Below are 15,000 nucleotides of genomic sequence, written 5' to 3' on the forward strand. Positions count from 1 at the left end.
CATTTTGACAGCGAAGCCCGGGGGAGGGGGTGGCCTGTTCAGTCCCTGTTACAGAGCTCCACACCATGATGCCCCCCCTTCAGATTTAAACACACCATCCTGAGAGCCTCACCTGGACCCACCCTCAGGTCAGTGACAGGTGGGTATGAAACACAGTTTTCACAGTTTCTGTGAAGGAGGGATGCTTGTTTTCTCCTCTGAGTCGCCCGAGCAGGAGGAGGTGCCCCCCCCTTGGGTTTCTGTACTTCCTGTTGTGAAGTTCAGAAATGTGCTGAATGTCAGAAAACGTTTCCTTTAACTGAGTCACCAAACGAAAACTTCTTCTTCCTCTTTCACTAAAACCTTGAGTGTGTAAGAGCTGATGAAGACCATGTGACCTGATGGAGGGCTCAGGAACAGCCACCAAAGGGCCTCATTAATCGTTGACATTAATGATTAATGAGACCGATGGCTTCTACACACTGCCCCCTTCAAAGGTGTAAAAACACCTGAGACTCAACGAGAATATTCAGCAGTCCGACGAAATCTATGAAGAAAATATACGTAAAACCAAAACACACCCAACACCCATTGGCGGCTGTGAGGGTGTTGGGTGGAGTCTAGTTGCTGGCAGTGGGGCGGTGTTAGGTGGAGTCTAGTTGCTGGCAGTGGGGCGGTGTTGGGTGGAGTCTAGTTGCTGGCAGTGGGGCGGTGTTGGGTGGAGTCTCGTTGCTGGCCGTTGGAGGAAGTTTACCTCCCTCAGTTGGACTCAGACAGTGTTTGCGCCCACACGGAGAGAGAGATGAAGGTTCATTGCGTGCTGCTGTCGATCGCCCTCGGCTGCTGCTGCTCTGCTGCAGGTCAGAAAACAAACTTCACTCACTGTTAATTAACAAACAGCTGATTAAGATGCTCGTTAAGGGTTAATTATTGTCCTCCAGGTGTGAAAGAAAAGACCCAGAAAATTCACAATAAAGTGACTTGTGGAGGGTTTCCAGGTTTATAAAGTTAATTATTAATGACATTTAAAGACAAATTAAATCATTCGTCAACAGTACTTAACTGTAAACATTTTTTAAAGTTAGTTACTGTTAATTAACGGTTTATTCCGTCTCTGAAGTGTATCACTGACTTTCAAAATAAAAGTTGCATCTCAATGAAATTAGCGCTAATTTGTTAATATAAATGTTTTTGTAGTTCATTAATATTCGTCGCTCGTCGCTCATTTAACGATTTTCTGACTTTCTATAAAACCAAAAGTGTTTGTGAAGATGGACAAAATCAGGAGCCGCTGGACGCTGTCGAGGACGATGAGAAGCATTTAAATCTCTTCATCAGACATCACCTTCGCGTCTCTATAAACAGGAAGTGACGTCATACATACGTCATCATGTGAAACTATAAACACAAACATTAACATGTTTGACCTGAACATGTGACCGTTAACATCACATGAGTGGAGCAAACCGCCGGCGCCCAGGTTAATTCATTCAGTCATGTGACTGCTGTCTGGACTCATTCAAAGTTAAAATAACGTAAATATAACATCACCTACAATATCATCTGTAATATCTATAACATGACTTCCTCCTGCGAGACGGTTGTGAGTTGGTGTAAACACGTTGCCATGGTAACCAGTTCCTCCACCAGACCAACAAAGAAGAAGTGAGACAAGGAAGTGGGAGAACAGAGACCCCTCACACACAGTGTGTGTGTGTGTGTGTGTGTGGTCTCTGGCAGAAATGTGTTTCCTGCTGAGGTTTCTCCACAGAGGAGGTTTACACACCAACAGGATCAGTAATGGGGGGTTGTAGTTGGGGGGTTGTTGCCGTGAGTCAGTCCTCAGACGCCCCAACCCCACCAACCCGTTACATGAGCAGCGCCTGTCAGGTATTTTTGGCGTCCATGCGAACAGGTCAGGGCGGTTACACGGCCAGACAGACAGACACCTGTCAACTCAATGCCGAGCTGTCCCACCTCTTCAGTCCTGATTTAACAGACTTTTATTCTGAAAATCAGAGGAAGTTGCTCTGCTGACTTCAGACGTCTTCACTGCAGGTGATCACCCTGACAACCTGCCTGCTGCCATGATAACGGGCACCGCCCAGTCAGATGTTGACCCCCCTGGTCAGAATGGGGGTGCCCCCTCCCCCGGGCTCCCAGAGCCGGTCTGGGATCAGGAGGCTCCATGGAGGAAGGAGGTCCTAGACCTGCTGACTCAGCTGGTCAGGGTCCAGAAGGAGATCGCCAGGGGCCAGACACAGGTGGTCCACCTGCTCGGCACGCTGCGAACTCAGGTGGGCCGAGTCTAGTTCAGTTTATCTCACATTTAGTTCAGGTTATCTCAGGTTTAGTTTAGTTTATCTCAGGTTTAGTTTCCTTTATCTCAGGTTTAGTTCAGTTTATCTCAGGTTTAGTTCAGTTTATCTCATGTCTAGTTTAGTTTATCTCATGTCTAGTTTAGTTTAGTTCAGTTTATCTCATGTCTAGTTTAGTTTAGTTTATCACACATTTAGTTGAGATTATCTCACGTTTAGTCCAGTTTATTTCACGTTTAGTTCAGTTTAGTTTATCCCAGGTTTAGTTTAGTTTATCGCACATTTAGTTCAGATTATCTCACGTTTAGTCCAGTTTATCTCAAGTTTAGTTCAGTTTATCCCTGGTTTAGTTTAGTTTATCTTAGGTTTAGTTCAGTTTATCTCACGTTTAGTTCAGTTTATCTCACGTTTAGTTCAGTTTATCTCACGTTTAGTTCAGTTTATCATGTTTAGTTCAGTTTGTCTCATGTCTAGTTTAGTTTATCTCACGTTTAGTTCAGTTTATCCCAGGTTTAGTTTAGTTTAGTTTCTTAGGTTTAGTTCAGTTTATCTCACGTTAAGTTCAGTTTATCTCAAGTTTAGTTTAGTTTAGTTCATCCCAGGTTTAGTTTATTTAAGTTTTTTTCTAATGCTCTCTATAGCTTTAGTTCAGTTGGTGTAGTTTAATTTAACGAGTTTGTTCCTTAGTTTACGCCAGGCAGAGGTGGTCAAACTGTTCTGCATGCCTCAAGTGGGTTTAGTTTAGTTTAGTTTGACTGAACTAACTTGAATTGTATCCTCAGGGTTCTCAGCAGATCCAGGATCTGCAGAACATGGCTCGTCACCAGAGTCTGCTGGTTGAAAACCACCAGGCTTTACTGCTGCAGACGTCCCGCATCGCCACCGAGCTGCAGGAAATCACCAAGAAACCTGCCACTGCTCCTAGCCAATGAGATGCTACAATCCTCCTCAGGCAGCCAGTTAGACGCTCTGATGATAATGGCAGTAGAATATGTTCTAAACCAGGCAATAGGGTTAATTTGCTCTCTCTCATCTGGCCAGTGATTTAGACTTCTTTACACCAGCTAACCAATGAGAGTTAACCAGCTGACTAACCCACCTGTTAACCACTCAGAGGGACTTCCTGTATCAGCGAGTTGATCGATTAAAATAAATCAGACTTCAGCAGTAATAAGTGTGTTTTTCTTAAATTAAGAATCAGAAAATATTGTAACCACCAGCAATGGTGAACAGGTGTTTTTAATTGTTGTTCACCTGTTGGTGACGTGGCAGCAGCTGATTGGCTGAACCAGCTCAGGTTGATTTTGATATGAATTCAGTGAAATTTGTTTGTCTTCACACTTCTTCTCTGTTTTAAATAAAGTTATGTTGTATCATCCATCCAGTGGTCCTGTTTCTGTGCATCAGTGGTAATACTACTAGTAGTATTACTGCTAGTATTACTACTGGTATTATTACTAGTATTATTACTCATTACTCTGGTGTTCCTCTGTGCAGCCCTTATTTTGTTCTGACACCTCTATAAACATTAAAACGATACTTTTTAAAACTGAAAAACTCCACTGACCGTTCACAGAAACTTTAAACTTACCGACTGCACTGAATAGCAGACAGAATCGTTACTCTGATAAAAAGCAGCAAATCAATGAAGTTAATCACTTGAGGGCGGTAAAATGCAGAAGGTTTATAACTTTTATGACGTCAAAAGCAGCGTTTCACATTACACGTTTAAAAAAAAACAGGTTTCTGCGCTACTTTTACAACCTTTTTTAAGCAAATAGAGAGTATGACTCTCATGGTGACACCCTGGACGGACAACCAATCAGCTCCAATGCAGCTCAGCTCTGTAAAAACACCTGAAACAAATGTGAAAAAAACAAACACGGAACACAAAGTAATTTTGACAGGATGGACTTGTGTAACCTTACAGAGGGCCTGATTTCCTATCTGTTTCAGGGCCTCCTGCTCCTCCTTTAGTTCATCTGAACACTGACTTCCTGCCAAACCGAAGCGAGGTGGTCCTGACTGCCGGTTCCGCCTTCAACCTCAGTTGCCATGGTGATGGTGCGGTCCACTGGTCCAGCACCGCGTTCCGTCTGATGTACCTGCACAGACTGTCCAACCCAGTGCAGGTGAGGAGGTCAGACCCCAGACACACCGGGACGTACCGCTGTGGGTACACCAACCACAGCCTGGAGCACCTGGACACCTGGGTCCACCTGTACGTTACAGGTAAGATTGAAGAGTCTGACAGCCAAAACCAAATGGCCATGATGTTGTACGTGTGGTGACGTCTTTACTGTCATCACTTCGTGCTAAGGGAGGATGAGGAGGGTACTTCAGGTGTAACAGTCCCAAAACTGTTTCAGACGTTATTTCAACTCAGAAAAATGACCAGCGGCTCATCCAGAGATGCCATCTGACCGACGCCTTTGGTCCCATCAGATAAACGACGCAAATGTTGATGCTAACGGTAGCTTCCATCATCCATGTCCCATAATCCTCCTCTCTCAGACCCGACGGACCCCTCCAGCATGTTCGTCACCCCTCGCAGTGTCCCCCACACGGAGGAGGGCCAGGACTTTCTGCTCAGGTGTCTGCTGACTGACCCATCTGTCACCAACCTAACCCTCCAATCAGAGAGCAGGGGCGGGAGGCGGGGCCTGCCCCGTGGCATGAACGTGACCTTTGACCCCCGGAAAGGAGCATTAATCCGACACCTGCAGGTGGCTTTCAAAGGACGCTACGTCTGCTCGGGCTGGAAGGACGGACAACAGGTCAGATCCACACCTGTCGACCTGCTGGTGGTCCCAAGTAAGACCTGTCTATCTATTCAACTGTCTGCCTGCTTACACGGCTGTCTGTTCACTTGTCTGTCTGCTCACTTATCTGTTCACCTGTCTGTCTGCTTACCTGTCTGTTCAGCAGTCTGCCTGCTTACCCGTCTCTGTTCACTTGTCTTTCTGTTCACCTGTCTGTCTGCTTACCTGTCTGTTCAACAGTCTGCCTGCTTACCCGTCTGTCTGTTCACCTGTCTGTCTGCTTACCTGTCTGTCCAGCAGTCTGCCTGCTTACCTGTCTTTCTGTCCAATCTTCTGTTCATCTGTTGACCTGCTGGTAGTGAGACCTGTCTGTCTGTCTAGGGTTACCTCATTCCTATTTCTACCTGTATTTCCAATGACCCATCTGTCTACCTGTCTACCTGTCTGCAGGGCTGCGTCGTCCTCCCTGTCTGTCTGTCACTGAGGATGAACCCATCCGTCTGGAAGGAGAAAAGTTTGAGGTCACCTGTGTGACCAGTAACCCCACCCACTTCTACAACCTCACCTGGACACACCCACACCTACAGGTGAGAGGTCAGAGGTCACCTGGACATAAAGGTGAGAGGTCAGAGGTCACCTGGACATACAGGTGACATTCATTGGTTGTTTGCTTGGTTACAGACGCTGAACGTGTCCACACACTCTCGCTACATCAGCCAGCGTTTGTATAAGAACGTCACTCTGACCGTCACCGCCGTCAGTCTGATTCACAGAGGGACCTACACCTGTACTGCCGCCAACAAGGCAGGAGTCGCCACGGCAACCACACGCCTCAGAGTGCTGGGTAAGAACACCTGGTCAAACTGAAAATCATAACTCCTGTGAACCGATCATAACTTTTAGAAATGAGATCAAAACTTAACATGACCAGATAATAACGTTTGGAAACCAGTGAACATCAAATAGCCTGTCCCTTCTCATGATCCTCATGATGAAGATGGACATACAGAACGTGGACTGATGTTCACTGTCCCTCCTCTTCCTCCTCACCAGATGCACCCTACCTGAGAATCTACCTGCAGCCACTACAGCAAGCTAACACCAACACAGACAACATGGAGGTCAATGGGGACCTGTTTGCTAATGTTAGCAGCGTGCCGATGGAGGTACAAGGAGAGCTAGAGGCTAACGTTAGTAATGGTTCACTGGAAGAGAATGAGGAGCTAATTGCTAATGTTAGCACCAACAGAGTGGATGGGAATTGGGCTAGCAGAGCTAACATGAGCGACAGCAGCACAGTGGAGGTGTACGAAGATCGAGATGTGACGCTGACCTTTGTGATTGAGGCGTATCCGCCAATCATTAACCAGCGTTGGACAACGCCAACAAACCTGAACAACAGCCAGTCGTGTCAGCAGAGCTACGCTGCTAATGGTGACAGGTTAGTATGCTAATGGTGACAAGTTAGTATCATAGGCTAAATAACCGAAATGGAGTGGCAATTGTGACATCAATCGTTGGTTTGTGGTCAGGTTAAGACAGGACCCTTCTTTGATTGGTCAGGTTTAGACAGGGCCCTCCTCTGATTGGTCAGTGAGCATGTAGCCCTGCCCTAAAGCCCCCCCCCCCCCCCCCCCCCCTTCCTGGTGTATCATCCTCTAAATGGACCATCATTGACTACATGAACATCCTGCTGTGCTGAAGAAGGCTGTAAACTAGAGACTGAGAGCAGAAACTGTTCCCTGAGCTGATAAATCAGGATCAAGTCTCCTCATTTCCTCATTGACTCAGAGGACGCTTCTTTACACAGACTGATACCGACCAATCAGAGGACGCTTCTTTATACAGACTGATACCGACCAATCAGAGGACGCTTCTTTATACAGACTGATACCGACCAATCAGAGGACGCTTCTTTACACAGACTGATACCGACCAATCAGAGGACGCTTCTTTACACAGACTGATACCGACCAATCAGAGGACACTGACCTTGTCTACATTCTTAAACCAATATTTCTGCTCCACTGGTCATAACGACGCACCTTAACCTGAGAACGTGTCCAGAGGAGGACGCCGTCTGTACCTGATGACTGAGGTTTAGACCTTTATGAGCTAGAAATGTCCCCAGAAATATGGCTCCATCCATCATCTGCCCCGTCAGCCAATCAGAGGCCAACGCATAGAGACAGACAACCAATCACAGACAGCATAGTCACAGATCAACCTGGGACCAAAGTGCCACCTTACCACAGGGGTCACCTGACCACATTCACCCTGAGACACACACATGCACCTGAAACCATCCGCTCACTGCCACAGGGGGTGCCAAAGACCCCCCACACAGACGTTCAGGGCCGCTGCTTTAAGGTGGTACTGCTGGTGTTAAGGTGGTATTTTCAATGTTGCAGGGAGGAGGCCAGCTTGGTGCTGCGGCGGGTTCGTCAGGAGGATCGTGGTCGATACTCGTTCCACTTCTCGAACTCGTTCTTCAGCGGGTCACAGAACATCGACCTTCGGATCTACAGTAAGAACTTTTCCTCCTCTTCCTCCTCCATGTTTCCTCCTCCATTGACTTCCTTTAAATCTTTACATCTCTGATATTCACAATGGTCTTTGTTACTGGATCATTTTATTTCAGTTTTAATCTTCGGACTTGAAGTCGTTCAGGAAAACGAAACATGTTTTTCAGGTCCTCCCTCGTCTGTTGTCCGTTTGAAGAATGACTCTCTGACCTGCAGCAGCTCTGGATATCCACTACCAACAATCCTCTGGTATACCTGCCCTGGTGTGCAGCACACGTATGTACCAGAGAAAGAGCTGCAGTGCCCCCCACAGGCTGCAAAACAACGTTTTTGCCTCACATTTGTGTTTTGGGGTTTTTCTCAAACTGCTGCAGGTCTGAGTTTAATGTTTCTGATCAGTGAGATGAATCTGAAATGAGCAGGTTTCTGTTCAAAAACACTTTGTGTCTAGTCACATAAATCTGCTGCGAATGGGATTTGTGTGTTCTCATGTTTTTTTCATTGCTGTTTTTTTTAGAATATATTCTTTTATTTACAGATTTTATGAGATTAAATTATAGAAAAGGTGAAATAAAGGAACATCACCAAACTCTCTGACCATCACCTCTGCAGGTGTGGAGATGTCTCCACCAATCAGGTTTCTCCGGCTGACGTGACCTCACAGGATGAGGAGGTCAGAAGTCACCTGACCCTCCCTCTGTCACCTGCTGATGATGTCACCGTCGAGTGTGTTGCTTATAACCATGTGGGGGAGTCTCGTGACGTCTTTAATCCCAGTAAGTGTCCAAACAGAAACATGTTGGCTCATCAGAGAAATCTTGTGTATGACTGAACACTCCAGCGTGTTTTTAGGTTTTACGAGAGAACCTCAAACGTTCTTCACGCCAGCACTGATTGGAGCTCTGAGTGCAGCCGCCGTCCTCCTCCTGCTCTTACTGGTCATCTTTTATAAGTGGAGACAGGTATGTTTACTCTGTGTTGTTTTTCTAAAGGGAGAAATGTACAGCTTGATTTACAGCGAGGAGATGCAGGTCATCCTGACCGCCGCTCACTGTTTGTTATCCTGCTGATTACACGGCTTTGTATTGAAGAAATCAACAGTTTGACACTAAATACTGACTGAAAAACAATTTTTTGATTAAAAATGATTTTATTGCTTCTGCTATCAGAATGGCGTTCATTGAATGCCGTAATTGACCAATCGGTGGACCAATACCGGTCTGTGATGGACCTTTTAAAGAAATACACAAAACCAACAAGAACAATAAGAAAAGACAAACTGACACCAAAATGACCATCTTCTTTCGTGTATCGTCATCGTATGTCCAGCTCTGTGTCGTGCAGCCACGTCCTTGTCGCAGGTCCCACTTGGAAGAGGGCCTCCTCCGATGGTGGTCTATACAGGGGACAGATGGTGATAATGTGGTCAGCAGTCTGCTCAGGCTCCCCGCACTCACACACTGCGCTGTCTGACAGGCCCCATGTCTTCATAGTTGATTTGATATGGCCGACCCCGGTGCATAGGCGGTTCAGCAATGTCCATTGCCAGCAAGGTAGGTCTTCTCCTTCAACGCCATCACCAGGGTCCCTGGTGAGCCTTCTCTCTGGCATGGAAGCTGTCCTCAAGGTCTTGTGTGAGTAGTGTTACTTGGTCCACTGTTGACCTGCCCCGCCGGAAACCAGCCTGTTCCTTAGGAAGCTGTGGGTCCACCACTGGCTCGATGCGGCTGTGAATCATCCTCTCCAGGATCTTAAAAGGGACGCAGAGCAGGGAGATGGGTCTGTAGGCCTTGGGGTGTTCTGCAGGTTTGTTGGGCTTCAACAGGGCTATGACAGCAGCCTGTCGCCACGTCCTCAGGAGCTTTGACCTCCGGAAGCACGCAGAGAAGAAGGCACACAGCCAAGCAGATGTTGTTTCACTCTGGTGGGTCACAAACTCTGGATGGATGTTATCGTGGCCAGGGGCCTTGCCTTGTTTGAGTTTGGAGATGGCTGCCCTGAGCTCAGCTGTTGTAAAGTCTCCAGACAGGTTGGCATCAACATTGGCTGTCCTAGAGAGAGCAGATAACTCGTGTAACGTAAGGCGGGCGAAATCCTTATCTTCACCTTGGAAGCAGCCGTTTTTCAGAAGCTGGGATGCAATGGCATCTGCTGTCACCTGGCATTTGGGAGGTATTGTATTTCTGCGATGCCTTACGGCTGGAATGGGTGAAGTCGATTGACTCAACGACTTCCATGGCGTCCAACTTCTCAAGTAGTGCTGCCGTAGTATCCACTTCTACCCTTGAGCTAGCCTGCTGGTGGGCACGCAGGAGGTGGTTACATTCTTCATCCCAGCCCGGGATGTAATTTGTGTTGTGGCCTCGCGGGATGTACTTCTTCGCTGCCCCTATTAGCACTTCACAGTAGGCTGCATACGTGGCGGGAAATATCCCCAGTCGGAGTGCTGGCAGTTGAAGTCCCCAGCGTAGATGGTGGGTGCCGGGGCAATCGGAAGGGCCGATACGGACATTATAGATGGTGGAGGCTTGTACACATTGACAACCGTTGTTGTCTGTATCCTGGTGGCCAGCCATTCAACACTGGAGGTCTGTGGAGATTGGCCAGTGGCTGTCCAACTGAGGTCAGACCTCACAAAGGTTGCAACCCCATGCTGTCTACTGGGGAAGTACCCAGCGAGGTGGAACACAGGCAGTTGAGGCTGTCCCCATTCGTACAATGTGTTTCTTGAAGGAGGACAGCTGCAACTTCGTGGGAGTTGGCGAGGTGGTTTATGATCTCCAGTTTGGCGGTGGTGAGGCCCTCAACATTCAGCTGAAGTACTGACAGACCCTGACGCTCGATGGACGGGATTGCCGCCCGCCCTGACGTGGGCTTGCGTCCCCCCAGCCTCTTGCGCCCTGGTCTGCCAGCTTGACGATTGGGTGGCGACATTTGTTTCCTTGCTACAGACTGTAAAACACAACAACAGGGAACGCTGTTTGTTCTCCCTCCACCTCTAGCTCAAAATTCACCTGAAACACTCAAACATCAGGACTGCGTGAAACACTGACGTCTGACCACATTAACATGTTCCATTTCGGGGAGTGGGAGTATAAACATGCTGGATTGTTCTCAGATTGTGCTGTTACAGATTGATATGATGACAGGGAGGAAGCTGAGGGAACAAATCTAATAGAAAAAGTTAGAACAGTATCATCTGCATACATGATTCTGTTAATTATTCATGGATGACAGAAGAGAACACGTTAACTCCTCACATCAGGGCCGGCTCTAGGCATAGGCCATATAGGCGGTCGCCTAGAGCGGCAGCTGCTGGAGGGGCGCTGCTGCAAGCCGGTAATAACTTGCATCCCTGATTGGCGCCCTCTGTCCGCACGCACCCCCCCCCCCCGTCCTACACCATGGAAGTGATCGGTGCGCATCTCGCCTAGGGCACCATTATGGGTAGAGCCGGCTCTGCCTCACATGTTGAAGATATTCACACAAACACTGACAGATTAATGTCCATTCAGTCATCATTGCTTTAACCTGCTTTAACCTTCTTCCTCTTTTCTCAGAAACCCAAATACGAGATTCGCTGGAAGATCATCGAAAGCACCAATGGAAACAACTACACCTTTGTTGACCCCACCCAGCTCCCGTACAACCACAAGTGGGAGTTTCCCAGAGACAAACTCCGCCTCGGTACGAGTCAGCGTTCAATCCAACAAACCGTGTCCACCGAACGCCTTGATGTTAATGTTCAATTTCACTTCACACACAGCAAATTTTTATTGTCACTAAATCTAATTATAACACTGAAACTACTAAATGACCAATCGGCAGAAAACCAGTTGTCAGAAAGCTTGATAATCAACTGATAATCAATTTATTGTTGAAGTCTTTCATTGATCAAATTTCACATCGTTTTCTGGTGTCTGATTTTCTGTTTTCTATCACAGTAAACTGACAAAACCAAACATTTAAGGACGTCAGTTTGGAACATTCTCTAAACAAAACTATGATTAGAGAAAATGATCAACAACAAACAATTTCTTATTACATTCATATCCCTGACTGTATTCTGAACTTAAGGTTTATGTGAGGACAAAGTCATTTATTTTAACCACACACTCACATCAAAATGTTTTCTGAGTGTGACTCTCCACAGGATGTGAAAGTGGAGGCATTTCAAAAGAAAAGTCAATGACATCACTGAGCCCCCCTGTCTCTCTAAGGTGCTGTTTTGGGTTCGGGGGCATTCGGAAAGGTTGTCGAGGCAACGGCCTACGGTCTGGGAACCGACAACAACGTCACCCGAGTCGCTGTCAAGATGCTCAAACGTCAGTCTTTATCATTATCATCTTCATCATTACATGTATGACGTGTTCTTGCTGTGATGTTGTGATGGTTTATGTCCCGTAAAACAACAAAACAGCAAGCGCTCACTCGGAGGAGCGTGAAGCTCTGATGTCAGAGCTGAAGATCCTTGGCCATCTTGGTTACCATGACAACATTGTCAACCTGCTGGGAGCATGCACGCGAGGAGGTAATAATGCGTTTATTAACCACAAAACTACCGGGTCAAACCACGTCACAGAGGCGGAGACGTGACAGTCAAACAAGTAAATGTGACTTCATTTCATGGTCGGAAATATAGATGTGGATTCATCCACCGCTGAAAATAGTCCCCAGCTGTTTCCTGGGGATTTCCCCAGGAAACAGCTGGGGACTATTTTCAGCGGTGGATGAACCGCTATTTATGGGGTGCACAAACAAACAGCAACCAAAATAATAACAGCAACTACAGTACTGACAACAGGAATATGACTAATAATTAGCAATATGGTAACAATGACAATAGTTAATATCTGAATAATAATAACAGGACTAATATCAGTAAAAAGTGTCGGTAGCAGCAGTAATTCATGAAGCCAGAGATTTCTTAGTTTAGTAACTATTTATTAGTAATAAACATGGTCATGAGTTGCAGCTATTCGTGTGACATTTTTCCTGAATACTTTGTAGTTTGCAATTTCTTGTATTATTTTCCAGCTGAGAGCAGCTTCTCCGTGTCCTTTGTGCATTGCATTGTGGGAAAGTTTTGGACTTATTCTCACATCATCTGTCAAACCTTTGACCTTTGACCTCTCTCCCTCCCATCAGGCCCCATGCTGATGATTACAGAGTACTGTAGCCATGGCGACCTGCTCAACTTCCTGCGGGCTCACGCTCAAGACTTCATGGCGTCCATTTTGAGCGTGGATGAGGTGGAGGGGGAGGTCTTCTATAAGAACATGGCCGCCCCACACACCAGACTCAGGAGGTCTGAAGTTTGTCTCTTAATATGAACTGAATAAAACAGAACATTTGTTCATCAACGTTAAACTTACTAATGGTTTTAGAAAGTGTCCTAAATGTAAACCTTTCAGAAATATTAAGAATAAACATAATTTATAGACATGTATCGTTAGCGAAGACTAACAGAAACATAGAAACATTAACAAAGATGAAGAACAAAAAGGGTCCAATAATCATCAATAATGGGGGACACCACCATGATAAAATCATGAATAACTGTTTGTTAATCAGTAATCTGATCATCTGTATTGAACACTTTCATTGATTGATTATTGATTAGAACAGAATCTTGTCTGTTTAAATGAACTGATCTCCTGAAGAGAATATTAATGCTTCTAATTATAGCTGAACCAATCAGTCAGTTAACTGATCAGCAACTGTTTTTATAATTAACCAATTAATTCATTGAATTTACAGGCAACATTTTCAACTTCAGTTGATTGAACATTAGCTCATTGTGATCAATAGTTTTTCTCTATTTACAGACAAAACAATTGATCGATAATGAAGTAATCAATACATCTGATAGTACTACTTTTGATATCTTGGATACCTGTTCTAGTATTTTCTTCACTGTTCGTACGTCTCCTGAAGTCAATGAGTCAATGATATGATTGGCTAAATGTTTCTGAATGTCCCTGATGATGTCGCTATGATGTCACTGTGTGTGTGTGTGTGTGTTGCAGTGACAGTGGGATTTCGTGCTGCTCAGAGTATCAGGAGATGCAGCCGGTTCTGAGTTCAGGACAAACACGCCTGGGTAAACACCTGAACGCACCTATAGTTTTTGTCTCTGAGGTCATACCTGTCTAACTGTTGGCCTGCCTGTCTCACTGCCTACCTGTTCCTGTCTGTCTCTCAGGTGTGCAGACAGATAGTCCGTCTGTCGGGGACCTCCTGAAGTTTTCCTACCAGGTGGCTCAGGCTCTGGACTTCCTGTCCACCAGGAATGTAAGTAAACATACACTGGTCTGTCTCCACCTGTGAGCACACACATTTTTCCACCAGCACCTACACGACTCGACTCGACTCGGTCTTTGTGGTTCTCCACTAGCGATAGTACCTGGTACCAGGTACTATTTTAGTACCTCCTCCGCCGGGTTCCCAGCGAGCTGAGTCGAGCTGACAATGTGATGTCACCAGACTGCAGGCCTCTGATTGGCCAGGGAGCGGCGTCACTGGATGAGTCATGAGAGCGACTCGTTGACAAGAATCTTTAAACCTGGAAACAGTTTTTATTATTCCTGTGAACGAGGTGAACGGCTCCACACAAACCAAACGCTCCACGTCCTCAGTTGTGTTTGTGTCGCATACAAATTACGCCACCGGAGTTTCACCCCGCCCCCCACTATGAGGAGGTACGCTACTGTAATGGAAAACGACCCAAGTCGAGTCGAGTAGAGGCGAGTAGAGCTAAAACTGTGTAATGGAAAAGCGCCATTACTGACATCATGTATCCCCCTAAACACCTGTCTCTCTCCCTCTGTCACCTGTCTGTCTGTCAGTGTATCCACAGAGACGTAGCAGCGAGGAACGTCCTGCTGACGGATCGTCATGATGCAAAGATCTGTGACTTCGGTTTGGCTCGAGACATTCGGAACGACGACAGCTACATCGTGCAGGGAAACGTGAGTCAGTCACCTTTTTACCTATTAACCTGTTAACTGTCTTTAACTACCTTTTATCTGTTTACCTGTTCAAACGTTCATATAAAGAGACTGAAACACCTTCACAACATGAAGCCTCGATACATTAGACTCAAACGGTCTTTGGTAGTTTTTATAGCAACAGATAAAAAACAGGTAGAATCAGTGAGTTTTATTGTAACACTTCCTGTGTTTTATTTTGACACTTCCTTTGTGTTTTACTGTGACAGGCCCGTCTCCCGGTGAAGTGGATGGCTCCTGAGAGCATCTTCCAGTGTATTTACACCATCCAGAGCGACGTCTGGTCCTACGGAGTCTTACTGTGGGAGATCTTCTCTTTAGGTAACTATGGCATCTCTGGACATCCATTCATCCAATCACATTACAGCTCAGACACTGACCAGTAAACTGTTAAGCAATAGTTCTG

The 15,000-nt window shown here is 46.2% G+C and overlaps 1 protein-coding gene across 1 annotated transcript in view; it reads left to right on the top strand.

Moving 5' to 3' along the window:
* The first annotated feature begins 781 nt into the window (after positions 1–781).
* csf1rb (colony stimulating factor 1 receptor, b) overlaps positions 782–15,000 on the top strand; it is a 15,189-nt gene continuing 970 nt past the window's right edge. The window contains exons 1-18 of the mRNA XM_070856020.1: positions 782–839; positions 4,254–4,529; positions 4,812–5,111; positions 5,510–5,646; positions 5,741–5,903; positions 6,113–6,500; positions 7,471–7,586; positions 7,752–7,860; positions 8,197–8,360; positions 8,437–8,546; positions 11,145–11,271; positions 11,805–11,909; positions 12,005–12,115; positions 12,733–12,892; positions 13,614–13,687; positions 13,790–13,878; positions 14,433–14,555; positions 14,804–14,915. Of these exons, the coding sequence (XP_070712121.1) occupies positions 782–839; positions 4,254–4,529; positions 4,812–5,111; positions 5,510–5,646; positions 5,741–5,903; positions 6,113–6,500; positions 7,471–7,586; positions 7,752–7,860; positions 8,197–8,360; positions 8,437–8,546; positions 11,145–11,271; positions 11,805–11,909; positions 12,005–12,115; positions 12,733–12,892; positions 13,614–13,687; positions 13,790–13,878; positions 14,433–14,555; positions 14,804–14,915 (2,722 nt within the window). The remainder of the gene's footprint in view (positions 840–4,253; positions 4,530–4,811; positions 5,112–5,509; positions 5,647–5,740; positions 5,904–6,112; positions 6,501–7,470; positions 7,587–7,751; positions 7,861–8,196; positions 8,361–8,436; positions 8,547–11,144; positions 11,272–11,804; positions 11,910–12,004; positions 12,116–12,732; positions 12,893–13,613; positions 13,688–13,789; positions 13,879–14,432; positions 14,556–14,803; positions 14,916–15,000) is intronic.

The sequence above is a fragment of the Pempheris klunzingeri genome, unplaced genomic scaffold, assembly GCF_042242105.1.
Source record: "Pempheris klunzingeri isolate RE-2024b unplaced genomic scaffold, fPemKlu1.hap1 Scaffold_50, whole genome shotgun sequence".
In the NCBI taxonomy this organism is placed as follows: Eukaryota; Metazoa; Chordata; class Actinopteri; order Acropomatiformes; family Pempheridae; genus Pempheris; species Pempheris klunzingeri.